Source organism: Arabidopsis lyrata, assembly GCF_000004255.2.
Source record: "Arabidopsis lyrata subsp. lyrata unplaced genomic scaffold ARALYscaffold_6, whole genome shotgun sequence".
Classification (NCBI taxonomy): Eukaryota; Viridiplantae; Streptophyta; class Magnoliopsida; order Brassicales; family Brassicaceae; genus Arabidopsis; species Arabidopsis lyrata.
The window spans coordinates 7,143,179-7,162,801 of record NW_003302550.1 but is presented as its reverse complement, the minus strand read 5'-3'; the positions used below and the strand labels follow the sequence as shown (position 1 = coordinate 7,162,801).

At 40.6% G+C, this 19,623-nt stretch overlaps 1 protein-coding gene across 1 annotated transcript; it reads left to right on the top strand.

The window, feature by feature from the left end:
- The first annotated feature begins 1,521 nt into the window (after positions 1–1,521).
- Positions 1,522–6,207, top strand: LOC110227117 (homeobox-leucine zipper protein HDG9). Its single transcript, XM_021020415.1, has 10 exons — positions 1,522–1,752; positions 1,843–1,960; positions 2,200–2,391; positions 3,139–3,633; positions 3,755–3,853; positions 3,931–4,140; positions 4,430–4,616; positions 4,788–5,056; positions 5,192–5,281; positions 5,569–6,207. The coding sequence occupies exons 1-10, from the start codon at positions 1,631–1,633 to the stop codon at positions 5,929–5,931; spliced, it is 2,145 nt and encodes a 714-aa protein (XP_020876074.1). The 5' UTR covers positions 1,522–1,630; the 3' UTR covers positions 5,932–6,207.
- Positions 6,208–19,623: the final 13,416 nt, after the last annotated feature.

Sequence of the window (19,623 nt, the reverse complement as noted above, 5' to 3'; positions counted from 1 at the left end):
CGCCAAAAATTTAACGCCAAAAAAATTACGGAATCACTTTTCCCGCAAAAAAAATTTTTTGGCGGGAAAAATTTTTGGCTGGAAAAAATTTTACGGGAAAATTTTACAAGGTATTTTAAAGGTTTTTTACAAGTGTTTTGGCGGGAAAAATTGAGGGATCACTTTTCCCGCCAAAAAATATTTTGTATTTTGTGGACCTAATTTTGTTATATTTCCTTATATATTTATGATATCTTTTATTAAAAGAAGGGTAATTTAGTCATTTTGTACATAAAAAAGGAGTATTTTTAAAAATGGACAGCCAAAGGGGGTATTTTTGAAAAGGAGTATTGAAAAAGGGGCATTTTTGTGAGTCTCCCAAAATAATATGTGAATAGTTTTTTTTGTTTCCGATATACCTTTTTGTTATTGATATACTTTTAATTAAAAAATATTAAAAATTTAATACTCATGATATATAGAAGTTTGATTTTCTAATGAACTGGTTTATTCAAACAAATAATGGCTAAAAAGATTAAATTTTTTATTAAAGAATTATTTCGAATGATGACTAAATGTCTATTGTTTTGAAAATATATATATATATATATATATATTTGATTGTTTGTTTCTCTGCTAAGTTGATTGTTACGTTTTTAAATAAGTAAGTCAGATTTAAGTTTAGAAATTGGAAACCTGTAATAATGTACAAAAACAACTGTTAATTTGGTTGGTCTATAATTTTGTAAGAAAGCTTGTGGAAACACATATTATGATTCATGATCTTTTAAATATCACTTCTCAAATATATTGGATTCTCCTCTTTAACACCCAACAACTTATTTGAGAAATATTTGTTTTGTTACAAACTAGCTCGAATCATATATGCAGAAAAATTCTAGTTCTTACAATATAAGTGATCATATGATTCACCTTTTTTTTTTGTTTAACCTAGGATCAAACAAATATGAGAAGAAGAATAGGAATAAGATTTGATCTCATAATTATGGTTTTAATAAAAAGTAAAATTTAATGTAATAATGACATATGTGAACTATTTTACAAAGAAGTATAGTTTGGCTTTTAATTTGTGAGGCTAAGAAAATGACACCTCAATAACTTTAGATTAAAGATTTATCAAGTAATTAGAAAAGAAATATAAATTATTCAACCAAAACATTGAATGTTAAAATTATGTATATATCCTTACTGATTTCTTACTATATTTCAATTAAAAACAAAATAATTTTCTATCATATTTTTTTTTATTTAGAACCATCGCAGTTTAAGAGAGAACGTGAAACAACAATGTATAATAAAATATAAAACAATTCTCTTTTTTATTAAAATAATATAAAAATATAAATCATAAATTACCTTTAAAAGTAACGTTCTCAAAAGGTTGAAAATCTGTAAATGAGATTTTTTTCATAAATGGTTTTGTTTTCTTTTGTTTTATTTTGTGGCTTGGCCTACTAGTTCCATTTCCTAATTAAAATCGAAGGCAGTAAAATAAATCTTTAATATGGTGACCCAAAAAAATCTTTTATACATTATTTACCTAATATAGTTTTTTATTATTTTCTTTATAAATAGCGTTTAGGTTGTTCATATCTTTTGTATACTTTCTTTCATTTGATTTAGAAAATAAATGGATTCTACTCGTGATGACAGCTCAAGCGATGGACGGAGAATTTCTATGGACGCCAACAACAGTAAGGATAAGAAGAGTTACCATCGCCACACTAATCACCAAATTTATAGGCTTGAAGCGTAAGATCTTAATCTAGTTTAATTAATTTATATTGCTTTTCAAAAAGTTGGCTTCTTAATTCATTGCTAGTGTTTTTTAATTGATTGAAGGTATTTTAAGGAATGTCCTCATCCAGACGAATTGCAGCGACGTCAATTGGGTGAAGAACTGAATCTGAAACCAAAACAAATCAAGTTTTGGTTTCAAAACAAAAGAACACAAGCCAAGGTTAATATTTTTTGTCTTATCTACTGTTTGTTTTACACTATAATTTAGTATATATTAAAAAGTGATTTAATTTAGTTTAACTAATTAGTGGTGAGTTACTAGTCATTATTATTTTTCATCATCATTATTGTTTTTTGTTGTTTACCACAGTAGAATTAACACAACGGAGTTTTAAAATTGTGTATTGAGGTTTGCCTAAATTTGGCTATTAAACACTAAAATTTGATTTATTTTTCTAGACTCACAATGAAAAAGCAGATAACGCAATACTTAGAGCAGAAAACATGAAGATAAGACGTGAGAACGAAGCAATGGAAGACGCACTCAAGAATGTGGTTTGCCCTCCATGTGGTGGCCGTGGTCCTGGGAGAGAAGAACAACTTCGCCATCTCCAAAAACTGCGTGCACAAAACGCTTTTCTCAAAGAAAAGGTACGATTTTCGCAAGTATTTCTATAAAAAAAGTTATTTTTATTTATTCTGATTAATATTTATTTTCATCATCTCATAGGTCGCTAAATAAAATTCTAATTTGTAAAGCTGATGAATTTTTTTTCTCCTAGAAAGTTTTTGAAAATACATCTACAAATTAGTAATCCATGATTTGAATGCCTCAATTTTGTGATTATGCGCTTATATGAACAATAATATGATTTGTTACTTTTCTGGTTTTACAAACTATTCGGTTCATTTTCGGACGCGATTTATTTTTAAATACTAAACTAGTTTGATTTTTCATGACTTATATAATAAAAAAAATACTTATGAAATTAATTAAGTATGAATGTGAAAGTTTGTATACATTAAGTTAAAAATATTTTGGGTGTACATTAATACACTAATACCCTATATAGAGTATTAGTGTATTACATCAAATATAGGTAAAATTATTTTATCTATATAACTATTAAATTTAGTCGTACTTAGTACTCATCTAATTAATTCATTTGGCACACATTTTAGAAAATTAATATTTCAATGAATTTTAATATTAACTATATTCTCTTACAATTTATAAAAAACAATCGATGAGGTTGCACTCTATTGGAGAGTGATTTTCTTGGCATTATATGTGATGTCTATATGAGATTTTAATATATTTTTCACTATAAATTGTCTCTACATTGGAAATAATATAATCACTAATATACTTTTTATTGATCAAACTATGAATATCAGTATGAAATACTCTCAAACTACCTAAACCAGCACGAAGGTGACTCAATGCCTAACGTCGATGCCTTACCCTATAACCATGGTCCATCAACCTATGCATCGACGTCCAATCACCGTCCTGCGTTGTATGGAAGCTCTTCTAACCGTCTCCCCGAGTCTTCAAGTTTATTAAGAGGACCATACACTCGTGGAAACATCAACTCACCGCCTCAGCCGCGAAAATCGCTGCTAGAGCAGCATTTCCAACCACTATCTCAGCTGGAGAAAATTGCGATGTTTGAAACTGCGGAGAAAGCGGTAGCAGAGGTTACGAGTCTCATTCAAATGGAAGAATCAATGTGGAAAAAGTCGTCTATTGATGATAGGCTCGTCATTGATCCAGTGCTCTATGAGAAATTTTTTACTAAGATTAACACAAATGGTCGTCCTGAGTCTTCTAAAGAAGTCGTGGTGGTTCAAATGGACGCTAGCAACTTGATCGACATGTTCTTGAATGCGGTACGTACTTATGCCATTTATATCTAAGCTGACATCAACAAATGAATTATCAAATATCTTAATACCTTTTTTTTACTAAACGCATGTCCTCTCAAAGTTACATTAACAATATAATATGCAGGAGAAATGGGCGAGGCTTTTTCCAACAATCGTGAGCGAGGCCAAAACGATTCACGTGTTGGATTCCAATGACCATCGAGGACAAACTTTCTCAAGAGTGGTATGAATCTTTAAAATTTTAACTGTTAGACTAATATAAAAATTTGGTGAAAACAAATTGGATGATAAATAAAACAGATATATGAGCAACTGCACATACTATCGCCACTGGTGCCACCGAGAGAGTTTGTGATACTAAGAACTTGCCAACAAATGGAAGAAAATGTCTGGATGATTGCTGATGTGTCCTGTCATCTTCCAAACATTGAGTTTGAGTTTGCGTCTCCGATTTGCTCCAAACGTCCCTCCGGTGTGGTCATTCAAGCCTTGCCCCATGGCCTCTCTAAGGTCTCTTTCTCTCTTCTCTTTAATTCTTCTTTTTGATATAATTTTTATTTATTTTAAATAGTTTACAAAAACACATATTCTTCTTCTCTTTTTTTTTTTTCTTGCAACTAATCCTATTAATGTTGATCAACATTTTCATCTAGACATCTACAATTAAATAGCCTCTTAATTACCTTTATTTCTCAAACTTCTGTTCTTCTCCATTTCATTAGTGTATCTAGCTTCAATAACTTTTAAGAGAATATGTGTTATTGAAAGCATAATAGAAAATAAGAAATAAAATGGACAGGTGACGTGGATAGAGCATGTGGTAGTGAATGATAATAAAGTGCGGCCACATAAGCTTTACAGAGACCTCTTATACGGCGGCTTTGGCTTCGGAGCTCGACGTTGGACCGTTACTCTTGAGAGGATGTGTGAGAGGCTGTTTCTCTCCGCCTCCGTCCCTGACATCCCCAACAATGACAACCCCGGAGGTACTTACATCTACACCTACCTATATATATCGTACAACAACCAAGTAACCTTTTTTGTGCAACTTAAAATTTAATATATATTGACAACAAGTGATATATAGTTTCAAAACTTTTGGTATTTAAAACTCTCTAACTATTTATAAAATTTTAAAATATTTTCATTTTTTGTAGTTGTGCAAACAATAGAAGGCAAAAGGAGCGTAATGCAATTGGGAGAAAGAATGTTGAGGAACTTTGCATGGATAATGAAAATGACTGACAAACAGGATTTCTCGCAACAGTCTGAAACTAACAATAGCGGAGTTAGGATTTCGGTGCGGATAAACAATGAGGCGGGTCAACCTTCCGGTCTCATTGTCTGCGCCGGTTCATCTTTATCCCTCCCTCTCCCTCCTATCCATGTCTACGATTTCCTAAAGAATCTGGAGGTTCGTCACCAGGTAAGATTAATAGATGGCTTAATAATAAACTTCACAAGTCCAATTTAATCAGCTTGTTTTAAAAACAACATTCTCTTCTTCTTCTTTTTGTTGGTAATTAACAAGAAAATCTAATGTTTGTATATGCAAAAAAAGTGGGACGTTCTGTGCCATGGGAATCCAGCGACTGAGGCTGCTCGTTTTGTCACCGGATCAGACCAAAAGAACACTGTGACTTTTCTCCAGGTATATATATTACTCAAACTTCCTTAAATTTGATATAACTAGCATTTAAATAGAGATGTTATAAAGTGCAAAAGATCCATGGAACCGGTCCACTTTGTTTTACATTTTAGTGGTCATCAACCACAAGTTGATCTCCAAGATCACTAGAATAGATTCGGTCATGAAATCTTGAATAAATCAGAAGGTTATTCCCATCTATATATATTGGTTTTCATATAAAAGTCTATTACAATTTCAATAATTTTGGCATTAACTATATGGTTGTTCTTTTAATTCTTTTTATACAGCCTTCAATCGTAGGGGATAGTAATAAACTGATGATACTTCAAGATAGCTTCAAAGATGCATTAGGAGGAATGGTGGTCTACGCTCCAATGGATCTAAACACCGCCTTCGCGGCCATTTCAGGGGAAGTCGTTCCTAACACCATTCCAATCCTCCCTTCCGGTTTCATAATCTCCCGTGACGGCCGTCCTTCCGAGGGCGAAATCGAGGGTGGCAGCTCGACACTCCTCACAGTGGCTTTCCAGATCCTTGTCTCTGGTCCGAGTTACTCTCCTGATATCAACCTGGAAGTTTCTGCCACCACAGTCAATACCTTGATTAGCTCAACCGTTCAAAGGATCAAAGCCATGCTTAATTGCGAATGATGGCCAGTGAGAGTCGTTTGATGAAGTTGCCAGTTCCCAAAGATCTCAACTTCGTTGGTTTTTTTCTTTCTTCAAATAAGTGAGAAGAGTTTTCTCCGTTTGATTCTCTAAGGAGAGTCGTAGTACTTTTTACATGGTTTTCGTTGGTTTTAAAACTTTTTTTAATAAATTTCTAAGGTAAGGGCCTTAGATAAACAATATTTATGTTGTTGCCTTTTGGCATGTTTGTTTAATTAAGTGACATAGTTGTTGGATTTATAAGATGTTATTGCTTAATTTCTGTTTTTTTTTTTTTTTTTTTGTCATCCGAAATTAATTAAAATTTAAAAGAGCTATTCCTGAGGAATGTTGTTTACATATGTGATATGTTGCGGTTCTGTACGAACTTTTCGTGTTAGATTATCCGCTTTTACATTAGCGCTACGAGAAATTAAAGATAAAGAAAAGGTAGAGAATTCTTCCTTGTCACTCTGAAATTGCTCCAAATACACTGAGAACGCCGGCCATTCGGTTGGAGAAGACACCATCTTCACCAGGTCAGAACAGTCTGTAAAGAACGCTACCTCTTGATTATCTGCACCAATCATGCACTTCATCGCCCAGAGAAGGGCTTCGACTTCTGTATGTAGGGGAGATAGACTTCTACGGAGGTTGGCAGCTCCCATGGTTGGCGGTTCTCCACTTGATGATGTACAGAACCATCCTGTACCGGAGAACTTATCACTTCCTTTCCATGATCCATCCACAAAACAACGGTACCCCGAATAAGTCGAATCAAGTGAAGCATCCCTCACTCGAGATCGAGTAACCAAATCAACAGAACCCTGATTTTCGTTAATAAGCTCGATTTGAGCTGCATGCCACAATTGTGCCTCTTTTTCCGCTAACTGTAATACCACTAGTGGATCATTGTCTATATTTTCAAATATTTTCTCATTCCTTGCTTTCCAAATATACCAGATAATCCATGGAAAAACTGAGGAATCAAATTCCGAAGGTATTCTCCAAAATAAATGATCCAAGTTCGCAAAAATAGATTCTGTGGGAAAACACCCCATACCCGTGGGAATCTGTGAAAGCGCCCAAATCTGTCGTGCCAGGTGGCACTGGAAGAGTGTGTGATTAATCGTTTCCTCTGGTGCACCACATCTGGCACAACCTGTATCACAGTCAATTCCTCGTTTCCGTAAATTTTCCGTAACCGGTACACAACCCGTTAAAATTTGCCACAAAAAATGGCGTATCTTGTTGGTGTCGGATCCCGCACCAGAAGTACGAGACCAACCAAAGATTGCCACGTAGTCAAGATAATGGCCCATAAAGAATGAAGTCCATCGGACCCAGGAGTCAAAGGAACGGTCGAAGTGGTTGTCACCACTTCGAGAATCCGAAGTGATTACATTGCGACATGAGTTCGATGAAGAAGGCATGGGTAAGATGGTTCAAGGATATTTGGGCCGAAAAGGCGAGGCCCACGAAGATCAGAGTCAACTCAAATTCAAACGTTGAGCATTAAAGTCGAAGAATCAAAACGGACACATTTAAGAAGGAATAATTGTACTTAATTACTCATTTTAATGTCGTTTCCCTATGTATAAATATAGAGGTCAATGGCTATGTAAAAGGGACCCTTCCTCTGGAGAGATAAAGAATATAGCAATTTTCGTAACAATTCACAAGTTTTTATACATTCATTTTTGTCCCTCAAGAATAATCTTTCCCACCTAATAGAATACTTGAGTGTGTGAATCCGACATCCACATTTTGGCGCCGTCTGTGGGGATTTTAGGTTCTTGAGTGGTCAGATTTTTTCTTTATCACACTTCCGAGATAAGCAACAATGTCCGGAGGAGACGCCGCTGAGACATCATTGGCCGAAACCCTCAAAGCTATGCAGCAAACCATGTCGGACATATCACAAAAGTTATCGGATGTGGAAAAGGCCGTCGATACGTTGCAAACATCCCAGGTATCTCTTAGTCAAAACGTCAATACTATACAAACTCGTGTTCGCTCTTTAAGTGCAGGAAACCCGGTGGGAATCCGAAGAGGGATATTCAACTCGCCAAGTTCCGCTGCACGAAATGAAACCAGCGGACAAACAACCCCCGGTGCTACTAATAATGTAGCTCAGACGTTGGAGGAAGAGACGCAGCTCGGGGATGAAGAACAACTTGCAGCTCAGTATGAGCAGGAGAACCTCGACCAGTTCGAGACCATGAGGAAGGTTAGCCAGAAATTAAAAGAAATGAAATCAAAATTTCATCAAGCTACAAGTTCAGAGCCAGACATCAATCGAGTCATTGAAGAAGCTAGGCGAACACCTTTCATCTCGCGAATTGCGAGTTTGAGGATCAAATATTCCCAGAAACTCAAATTGGACCCTTACAGCGGATTGGAGGATCCAAAAAACTATCTCGCAGCTTTTCTGATCGCTGCAGGAAGAGTCGAATTGGATGAAGCTGATGAGGACGCATGCTATTGCAAGCTGTTTTCGGAAAATCTATGTGGCCAAGCTCTAATGTGGTTCACCCAATTAGAGCCGGGTTCGATCAGCAATTTCGACGAACTATCAGCCGTATTCTTAAAGCAATACTCTATCCTTATGGATAAAAGCGTCTCGGATGCCGATCTTTGGAACTTAGCGCAAGGATCTAATGAGTCACTTCGAGTTTTCATCACCAAATTCAAAGGAGTGCTATCAAAACTCCCAAGAATCTCACAGCAATCAGCTTTATCTGCCCTACGAAAAGGATTGCGACATGATTCAAGGTTTAAAGAAGACTTAATACTTCATAAACCAGATACAATTCAGGATGCACTCTTCCGTGCAAACAATTGGATGGAGGTAGAAGACGAAAAAGAAAGTTTTGCCAAACGGAATAAACAAGAAAAGCCGGCAGTCACCGTCCCTACCAAGAAGTTCGAGCCTAGAGAGAGCAAAGGACTAAGGAAGTTTGGGTCGCAACCCTTCAGCAATTCCGTCGGGAAGCAATTCCAAGGGAAAGGAAGATCAAACACTTGGGTCCGTGACGAAAGTCTATATTGCGACATTCATAAAGTAACCGGACATTTAACCAAGGATTGCAGCGTTCTTAAAAAGCACCTCGCAGAGCTTTGGGCTAGTGGCGATCTTTCTAAATTCGATATAAAAGATTTTGTGAAGGAATACCACGAAGCAAAGGAAAACTCCAAAGATCAAGATTCCAAAAGACCAAGGTTATCCAACGAGGAAGAACCAAGGAGTTCTAAGGGTAAGATCAATGTGATTCTAGGAGGATCCAGATTTTGCGGAGATTCAATAAGTTCAATCAAAAAGCATAGACGAAATGTCTTACTCAAAGCAAGCTTAAGCGAAGAAGTCGATTTTCAAGGTGCATCAATATCATTCGATGAAGAAGAAACGCGGTACCTCGAAAGGCCTCATGATGATGCTCTAGTCATTACCCTTGATGTCGCCAACTTCGAAGTATCGAGGATCCTTATAGATACAGGCAGTTCGGTCGATTTAATCTTTTTAAGTACTCTAGAAAAAATGGGAATCAGCCGAGGAGACATAGTAGGACCCCCATCTCCGTTAGTTGCATTCACAAGCGAGTCAGCCATGTCTCTCGGAACAATCAAGCTACCGGTCCTTGCCAAGAAGGTATCGAAGATCGTGGACTTCGTTGTCTTCGATAAGCCCGCTGCTTACAACATCATCCTCGGGACTCCCTGGATTTATCGGATGAAAGCAGTCCCCTCTACATATCATCAATGTATCAAATTTCCAACATCAAATGGGGTGGAAACAATTCGGGGAGATCAAGAAGCTTCACGGACTTGTTACTTAGCTAGCCACCGTATGAAGATTCAATAGCAATTAACGAAGCCCGCAAAAGAAGGACTAAAAACAAAATTTCCTAGTGGGCAGAAGAAAGAGGATGTAGTAGTCGAAGTGGCACTGGAAGAAGACAAGCCGGACCGGAAAATTAGAATTGGAGCAACCTTGACTGGCCAAATAAAAGAAGCTTTGATCGAACTCTTAAGGAAAAACAAAGCGTCGTTTGCATGGTCAGCAGCGGACATGCCGGGTATAAATCCGAGTATAATTTGTCATGAACTAAACGTAGATCCAAGCTTCAAACCGGTGAAACAAAAAAGAAGAAAGCTTGGAGTGGAGCGGGCAAAAATAGTAAACGACGAAGTGGATAAACTTTTGAAGATAGGGTCCATAAGAGAAGTGCAATATCCAGAATGGGTAGCAAACACTGTCGTTGTCAAGAAAAAGAACGGGAAAGATAGGGTTTGCATCGATTTTACAGACCTGAATAAAGCATGCCCTAAAGATAGTTTCCCGCTCCCGCATATAGATCGACTTGTAGAGTCCACCGCTGGAAATGAGCTGTTAACGTTCATGGACGCCTTCTCGGGTTATAATCAGATAATGATGAACCCCGAAGATCAAGAAAAGACGTCATTTATCACAGATAGAGGTATCTACTGTTACAAGGTAATGCCTTTTGGTTTGAAAAATGCAGGAGCGACTTACCAACGGTTGGTGAACAAAATGTTTCACAATCACCTCGGGAAGACTATGGAAGTCTACATAGATGATATGTTGGTTAAATCGTTGAAGAAAGAAGATCATGTTAAGCATTTGGAGGAATGTTTTGATATTCTCAATAAATATCAAATGAAGCTGAACCCGGTGAAGTGCACATTTGGAGTCCCATCCGGAGAATTCCTTGGTTATATCGTGACAGAAAGAGGGATTGAAGCCAATCCAAATCAAATTAACGCCTTTCTAAACATGCCATCTCCGAAAAACTTCAAAGAAGTACAACGGTTGACTGGGCGAATTGCGGCCTTGAATCGTTTTATCTCGAGATCTACAGATAAGTCGTTGCCTTTCTACCAAATTCTAAAAGGGAACAAAGGATTTCTTTGGGATGAGAAGTGTGAAGAAGCTTTTGGGCAGCTTAAGGCATACTTAACCACTCCACCTATACTGTCCAAACCGGAAGTGGATGAAAAACTCTACTTGTACGTTTCAGTTTCAAACCACGCGGTTAGTGGAGTCTTGGTTCGGGAAGACCGTGGGGAGCAGAAACCAATTTACTATGTGAGCAAGTCAATGACGGATCCGGAAACCAGATACACAATGATGGAAAAACTTGCACTCGCGGTGGTAACTTCGGCTCGGAAGCTGCGTCCATATTTTCAGTCCCATCCGGTTGAAGTATTAACTAACCAACCACTCCGAACAATACTTCATAGTCCAAGTCAGTCCGGACGTTTGGCGAAATGGGCGGTGGAATTAAGCGAGTACGACATAGAGTTTAAAAGCCGGATCAGTATGAAAGCTCAGGTCTTAGCAGACTTCCTGACCGAACTACCAATACCTGGAACGATAGATCAACCGGAGAACCAAACTTGGAAATTACACGTAGATGGGTCTTCAACAAAGCAAGGATCCGGAGTGGGAATTAGGTTAGAATCTCCGACATCAGAAATTCTAGAACAATCATTCCGATTGTTATTCAATGCCTCCAACAACGAGGCAGAATACGAAGCCCTTATTGCCGGACTTCGACTAGCACAAGGAGTTGGAGCTAAGGAAATATTGGCTTATTGCGATTCGCAATTAGTAGCTAACCAATTTAATGGAGACTATGAAGCCAAAGATTCAAGAATGGAAGCTTACTTCGAAGTGGTGAAGGATCTATCTAAAAATTTCTCGAAATTCGAGTTAATCCGCATACCTCGCGGAGAGAATACAACTGCAGATGCACTTGCCGCATTGGCGTCAACATCAGATCCTGAGTTAAAGAGAGTTATTCCAGTAGAGTGCATCTCGGAGCGAAGCATTCAAGACAGCAAGGAAACCCTCGTCGTTACAAGGTCTCGAGCAGCGGCACGCGACCGTGGCGAACCAGAGATCGAACCGCCACCCAACAAACGGAGGAAGTCAAAAGGATCAAATACATCTAACAAGGAACCCGTTGTCTTAGCTGAAGAAATGATTCCAGAAACGATGTTAGAAATCGAGCCATTACTCGAGGAAAATATTCTTGAACCACACGAACATCCCGAACCAGAGCCGCGGATATTTCACAAAGTTGATCAAATTCCGGCTAAAGACTGGGGGGCTGACTGGAGGGAGCCAATAAAGCAATACATCATGACAGGTGAGCTCCCAAAGAATAAATGGCAGGCCAGGAAAATGAAAGTCGTTAGCGCGAAATTTTGTCTGTCGAAGGATGCGTTATATAGACGAGGTGTCAGTGACCCTTACCTATTATGCATTTTTGGGCCCGAAGTCGAAATCGTCATGAGCGAAGTGCATGAAGGATTATGTGGGAATCATTCATCAGGAAGAGCTATGGCTTTTAAAGTTAAAAGAATGGGGTATTTTTGGCCCACTATGATCACAGATTGTGTTAAGTTCGCCCAAAGATGCAAGCGCTGCCAACTCCATGCACCATTGATCCATCAACCGTCAGAATTATTCTCCTCCATTTCCGCCCCATACCCGTTTATGAGATGGTCAATGGACATCATTGGGCCATTGCACAAATCAACTCGAGGTGTACAGTACCTTTTAGTCCTTACGGACTACTTTTCAAAATGGATTGAAGCTGAGGCGTATGTTGGTATCAAGGATTCGGCGGTGAAGACCTTTATTTGGAAAAACATTATATGTCGACATGGAGTTCCATATGAAATAGTCACTGATAACGGGCCACAATTCATTTCACACGAGTTTGATGCCTTTTGTGCGGACTGGGGAATCAAAGTTAGTTATTCTACTCCACGATATCCGCAAGGGAACGGACAAGCCGAAGCCGCGAACAAGACGATATTAAGCAATCTCAAGAAACGCTTAAGTCACCTAAAGGGAGGATGGTATGAAGAACTCCAACCCGTCCTGTGGGCCTATCGTACAACCCCTAGGCGACCTACAGGAGAAACTCCATTCTCTTTAGTTTATGGCATGGAGGCGGTAGTACCAGCTGAACTCAATGTGCCCGGACTTCGTCGAACAGAAGCACCGTTAAATGAGGAAGAAAATTCAGCAATGCTTAACGATTCACTAGATACCATAAATGAAAGGCGAGATCAAGCTCTAATTCGGATCCAGAATTACCAACAGGCAGCAGCCCGGTATTACAATTCTAAAGTTAAAAGTAGGCCGTTCTTCGTGGGAGATTACGTATTAAGACGCGTCTTTGACAATAAAAAAGAAGAAGGTGCTGGAAAACTTGGTATTAATTGGGAGGGACCTTACATTATTACCGAGGTGGTTCGAAACGGCGTTTATAGGTTAAAAGACCTAGAAGACAATCCAGTCAAGCGACCTTGGAATGTGATCAACTTAAAGAAGTTTTATGTTTAGAAGCTACATGCATTGTTTATGTACATGAACTACGATTTGGCTTGATCCCGAAATGGGTACGTAGGCAGCTCGAAAACGAGTTCAGCTATTAATAAAACTTTTGTTTTATTTCTTTATTAAAGGAAGAAGGTTCGGCTATGCGAACATACAAGAAATTGGAAATAAAGCGTTTATTCAAAAAAAAAAAGGGGCGAAGTGTCTCTCATCGTACACTTCGAACTACGAAATCCTCGTTGACGAGCAGAACACTTCAATTCCTTGACCCGCAAGATCGAGGATTGACATCATGCAGTCCGGAATTCGAGCAAAGTCAGAGATTCCAAGCTCAATCCATTCTCCGGGGTGAGATTCAAGGATGTGAAGATTTCTTGACACCGTAGTAAGCCTGCGTTGCATCCGGTTAATCCTCTTCCGAAGTCTCCTCTTTTCCGACATAAGCTTCCGGTGTTGAAGCTCGAGTGCCTCTATGAACGCCGTCGCTGTTCCTTGGTCTCTGATTGAGAGATCCCTGATCAAAGCACATGGGGCTCGGATCTGAGATCTCAAGAAGCCGCGAAGTGGAGGAGGCTGCCTGTTTGGCTCATTCGGAACATCTTCGCTCATCATTCCGATTCTGGAGAAGTCTGGCATAGATTCTGAACAGCGAAGATTGAACTCCATACCTGCTAAAATAAAAAGAGTGGTGAGGAGTAAAGGGAAATTGAGACTTTAATTTATAGTAACGTCATATCCTTGGTGAGCTGCAGATTCTATCCTAGGAATGGAGTGATTCGCGGAGAAGATTAATCCCTAAAACCGATCCTGCATTAAAAATCGTATCACCAAGAATATTTTAAGGAAAGTTGCAAGTGTTTCCATAAATAAAAAGGGCCGAAGCCCATTACGAGTTTTTGTTTTTTAAAAAAAAAGAAGTGAAGAAATTGGAGAACATTTATGGGAGAGGCTCAGGAACAGGCTCCTTCATCGCCGGTTTAGTCCTCGAAGTGGACGCCTTGTTTTTGGCATCCACTTTGGAACGATCCCGAAGGCGTTTCCGGCAGTCGCTGGCCTCCTCCTCCAAGTCCTCTTCCTCTTCATCGTCGGATGGAACGGCGAAGACGGGGGCGTTCACGGGACCCGGAACCCCCTTAGCACGGAGGTACATCCGAAGCATCCTCGGAATCTCAGCAACGGAATCGAAATTCCGCCATTCCCACTGAAAGGGATCACTTTCCAAAGCCCTGATCTTCCTCTCCACCCGAGAATTACGAGCCTCGAGTGTCTGCCTTTTGAGGCCTAGTCGTTGCCTCTCTTCACACAAGCGACGGTGCTTGTCGGCGACCTAGCATAAAGATGAATGAATAAGATGAAACAAAGAGTTTTTTAATCAAAAAACTTCAAATACTTACCTTGTCAATGAAGTCGCAAGCCTCTTTTTTCTCCTTTGAAGGAAAGTGAAAGACGGCATGAGGGAAGAGAACGCCGGCCGGCTCAAAGCCGTCGCCGGACAGGAAGAGTGGGCTGCCGGGATCAACGGGGGCTACTGTTTCGCTTTCCATTCTCAAAATATTTCTCAAGTGAGACTCTAGAGTCATGTTTAATAAAGCCTAGAGGTAGGTAAGCTTTTATTTATAATGATTAAGGGTTTGCCTTGGAACCATAAATTCATTAATGGTAGCGTTTCCGAGTGGATTAAACCATTTTTGGAAAATCGAGAAAAGGCAATTATTACATTAAAAGACGAGCCGTTCTCTTTAAGAAGGGAAAAAGCAACCGTCGCATCAACTGCAAAAGTTTCTAAGGCCCAAGCCTGACAAGTTTACCGAGTTGACTAAACCCGAAGTGGGGAACTCGCTTTAAGCCGAGCTCAGTTCTCGCATTCTAAAGAGAAAGGTCTGATCAACCTAAAAATCTCGAAAGCATTGCCACAAGGCCACAAAAGGTTAAAGCGGACTTTGCAAACCCGTATATAATTTTAACCAAACCCCCTTGGGTCGCAACCTAGAAAGGTTTAAAAGCCTCCTCAGGCAAATATCTTGTTCAAAAGAAAATAAAGCCTCCTTAGGCAAAAATAAATTCGAGATTAAGTCTTAAAATAAAAAGGGACAATCCCCAATTTAAAGTGGACACAGCCACTACGGAGCGATCTCCACCTCGGGCTCCTGCTCAGCAACCAGAGTTTCATTCACCTCCTTGACTGGTGCTTGATCAGATGAAGCTCCCTGACCACCCTCCGCGGGACAACTAACCTCCGGAGTAACCTCCGGTACCACAAGAGCTACGGGCGGGACAATGCCCTCCGTCTCACTTGAAACTGGAAATAATAATTCCAGTCAATCAAAGGTACAAGGTAAGAAAAGGTAAGCCTTAGGAGCCAAGCGTTACCTGCCCAGTCCAAACCCGATTCACTTATTGGAGGTGATTCAGTAAAGAATGCCTCGAAGTCAAGCGGGTTGAAGGCCGAAGTGGGAAGAGCTGCCAAGCGACTCCGTTTTTCAGAAAGGTTAGTCGACAGCTCGGTCCTTTCTTGCTCTTCGGAGAAATCTGCTTCATGGATTTGATCCAGCAGAATCAGGTTACTTTCATGCTCCTTGATGTCTGACTCCAAGTCCGACCTAGCCTTCTCAGTCTGCATGAATCGGATGGCCCCTTGGATCAACTCCATCCCGCGTCCCTTGACCTCTTTTCTGGCTTTTAATGCCGACCTCGCCAACTCGGAATCACGCAATTTGGCGATCGCTTTGTACTTTGCGTTGAGCTCGATGAGTTGGTTGTTCAGGGAATCAGCGTTTGATTCGGACTCTTGAAGCCTACCTTGAATACCAGAAAACTCTTCCTGGAGCTTGAAGTTCTGGTCGTACTGACCCTGCAGCTCCCCCTTTACCTGCGCAAGCTCGGATGTTAAATTGTCGACTTTGTCCTCCAGCTCGTGCTTGGAGCCGGCAGAAGAACTGACTTCAGCCTCAAGAGCAGAGAGTTTCTTTTTCCACATGTCAATCTCCTTCTCCCGCCCGATGACCAACCCTTCGTAATGTTCGATCATGTCGTTAAATTCACTCTGGGCCTGGCATTATACATGAACCAAGGATGGTGAGTCAGTTCGCAGAATGGCAATACAAAAAAAAAAAACGGAACTAACCCGAGATGAGTGGTAAGCGTGAAGCAAATAGTGTTCACGAATTGCAGGGCGCCATTTGTTGAAATCTGGCAAGATCGAACCCGAACGGGTCTTGAAGCATCGGAAGACGCTGCCTTCTGTCTCCATAGCTGCGAGGAAGGAAGAATTGTAAAAAATTGGAATTTTAATAAAAACAAAAAGTTGAAGTATGTAAATCGCCAAACCTGAAAGTGATTTGACTTGAGGGACAAGAGCAGGTTTTAACCTCGAGGAAGCATCTCGAGATTCAGATTCTCCCTTTTTCGGAGACGCACTCCGAGCAGTCTTTCCACTATCAGGTTGAGAGGAGGAAGACATATCAACCGGACGTGGAGGACCCATTGGTTCAGGAGGAGGAGATGATCGAGGTGAGCGGTCAGTCCGGGCCCTCGACTTTTCCCTCTGCGGAGAAGAATCGCTGCGAGAGGACTTGTCTCTCTTCCGGCGAACCAAGTTCTTAATTGGCTCGTTACTAAAATCATCTCGGGGAGGACGAGGTGAATCACGGCGAGGAGATTGAACCCTCCGAGGAGAACGTGAGTCGCGACGATCGCGACGAGGAGTTAATCTGTAGGAAGCAACAGATCGGGCTCCCTCGGTGCTGCCATCATCAACCAGCAAGGTTCTACTGTAGTCTTTCTTGTCTATAGAAGTCGCGAGGAACTTTTTCTTCTCCTCGCAAGCCTCAGCCATCGGCTTGGAAAGCAACTTGCGCTTGGCCGCAAGGGCCCGAGATGACATTCCTTGAGTTGAAGGAGGGGGAGGAATTTGGTGAAGATGACCAGGCGGACTCATCCTGAGTCTGTGGTTAGCCTCTATGAATCGTTCGAGAGTGAAGGAATTCCAAAGGGTTTCCCCTTCAAGAATTATTTTGAAGAATTCGATGAACTCTTCAGATGGGAGATTGGAAGCGATGAAAGCTGCGAAATGAAACAACGATGTTAGTTAATAAAGATAAAGAAACAACCGGGAAAGATACGGGCGACCTAATCTCTACCAGGTTTCGCCGACCACTTCGAAGGGAGGAAATCTGCAAGATTTCCAATCGAAGCGGGAGTTTTCTTAATCAAGAACCAAGGATGATGCCAATTTTCATCCTTGTTTGGAAGATGCGAAATGATGTTCCTGTTGGCGTTAGGATATGCTGAGAAATATCCCGTTTTCTTCGATGAGCTTCTCACGCTTAGAAGCTCATTTAGTTTGGCAACTCCGATAACGTAACCGGCCTCCGCCGCGATTGTTATAATGCCGAGAATAGTACGAAGAAGATTGGGGGTTAATTGAGGAAGAGCGATTTCAAGGGCCGCTAGGTATAAAATTAGGGCTTCGGGAAGAGGAAAGGTCAGCCCGCAACCCTTGAAATAAATCTCATACACACAGAAGTAACCATCGCGATGGTTCTCCGGAGATTCTGTGGGGGAGGCTATTTGTGTTTCCGCCATAATTTCCGGCGGGATCCGGCAAAGCTCTCTCAATCGCTGGAGGGATTGAAGAGTACAAGTGGACCTATAGTGCGGACCGGCAATGTCACCAGGGCGGGTGCATTCATCGTTACTAGAACGCCTCTCGTCAAAAGACGGAGACTCGGGTCTATCGGAATCAGAAGTCATTGGTAAGAAAGAAAAATTCATGATCCGGCGAAGAAGGGTTTTGGTGAAGGAACGAAGAGAGAGGTTTTGATTAAAGTACAAAAGTAAAAGAAGAGAGTAATGGTGAAAAGAAGTTACCTCAAGCTAATGATGAAACCGCCTCGGGAGTCGTGTGGGTAGTGGGAAGGTTTTTCCCGTTTTAATAGTAATTAATCAATATACGGTCATAATGATGACAGATGTCACCCGGTTAAAAATGGCTAGTGCCGAAATTAAAGGAGTGATGAGATTTTCGGCGGGAAATCAGAAAGATTCTCGAGCGCAATCTTTGGCCACTTGAGCACTTAAAGTCCTCCGAATTAGAATAGCACTTCGAAGAACTTGGGGGGCTAATTGTTGGTGTCGGATCCCGCACCAGAAGTACGAGACCAACCAAAGATTGCCACGTAATCAGGATAATGGCCCGTAAAGGATGAAGCCCATTGGACCCGCGAGCCGAAGGGATGGTCGAAGTGGTTGTCACCATTTAGATAATCCGAAGTGACTGCACTGAGACGCGAGTTCGGTGTAGAAGACACGGGTAAGTCGGTTCAAAGACATTTGGGCCAGAAGAGGCGAGGCCCATGAAGATCAGAGTCAACTCAAATTCAAAACGTTGAGCATTAAAGCCGAAGAATCAAAACGGACACATTTAAGAAGGAATAATTGTACTTAATTACTCATTTTAAATGTCGTTTATCTATGTATAAATAGAGAGGCCAATGGCCATGTAAAGGATCTTCCTCTCGAGAGAGAAATAATATAGCAATTTTCGTATCAATTTACAAGTTTTTATATATTAATTTTTGTCCCTCAAGAATAATCTTTCCCACTTAACGAAAATACTTGAGTGTGTGAATCCGACATCCACACGAACAAGTGAAGCAAATAGAAGGTTCGGCTAAAGCGAACATACAAAAGATTGGAAATAGAGCGTTATTTAAAAGACGGAATGTCCCTCATCGTACACTTCTGATTATGGAAATATTGTTGATGAGCAGAACACTTCAACTCCTTGACCAGCAAGATCGAGGATCGGCATCATGAAGTCCGGAATTCGAGCAAAGTCAGAAATTCCAAGCTCAATCCACTCTCCGGGGTGAGATTCAAGGATGTGAAGATCTCTTGACACTGTAGTAAGCCTGCGTTGCATCCGGTTAATCCTCTTCCGAAGTCTCCTTTTTTCCGACATAAGCTTCCGGTGTTGAAGCTCGAGTGCCTCTATGAACGCCGTCGCCGTTCCTTGGTCTCTGATTGGGAGATCCCTGATCAAAGCACAGGGGGCTCGGATCTGAGATCTCAAGAAGCCGCGAAGTAGAGGAGGCTGCCTGTTTGGCTCATTTGGAACATCTTCATTCATCATTCCGATTCTAGAGAAGTCGGGCATAGATTCTGAACAGCGAAGATTGAACTCCATACCTGCTAAAATGAAAAGAAGGGTGAGAAGTAAAGGGAAATTGAACCTATAATTTATAGGAACACCATATCCTTAGCTAGCTGCGGATTCTATCCAAGGAATGGAGTGATTCGCGGAGAGATTCATGCCCTCG

What these genes read in the sequence shown, in the direction of transcription:
- LOC110227117 (XM_021020415.1), top strand. Translation starts at nt 1,631, where the DNA reads ATGGATTCTACTCGTGATGACAGCTCAAGCGATGGACGGAGAATTTCT. An exon ending in CAAATTTATAGGCTTGAAGC is followed by an intron (nt 1,753 to 1,842) that starts GTAAGATCTTAA and finishes AATTGATTGAAG; the next exon opens with GTATTTTAAGGAATGTCCTC. An exon ending in ACAAAAGAACACAAGCCAAG is followed by an intron (nt 1,961 to 2,199) that starts GTTAATATTTTT and finishes TTATTTTTCTAG; the next exon opens with ACTCACAATGAAAAAGCAGA.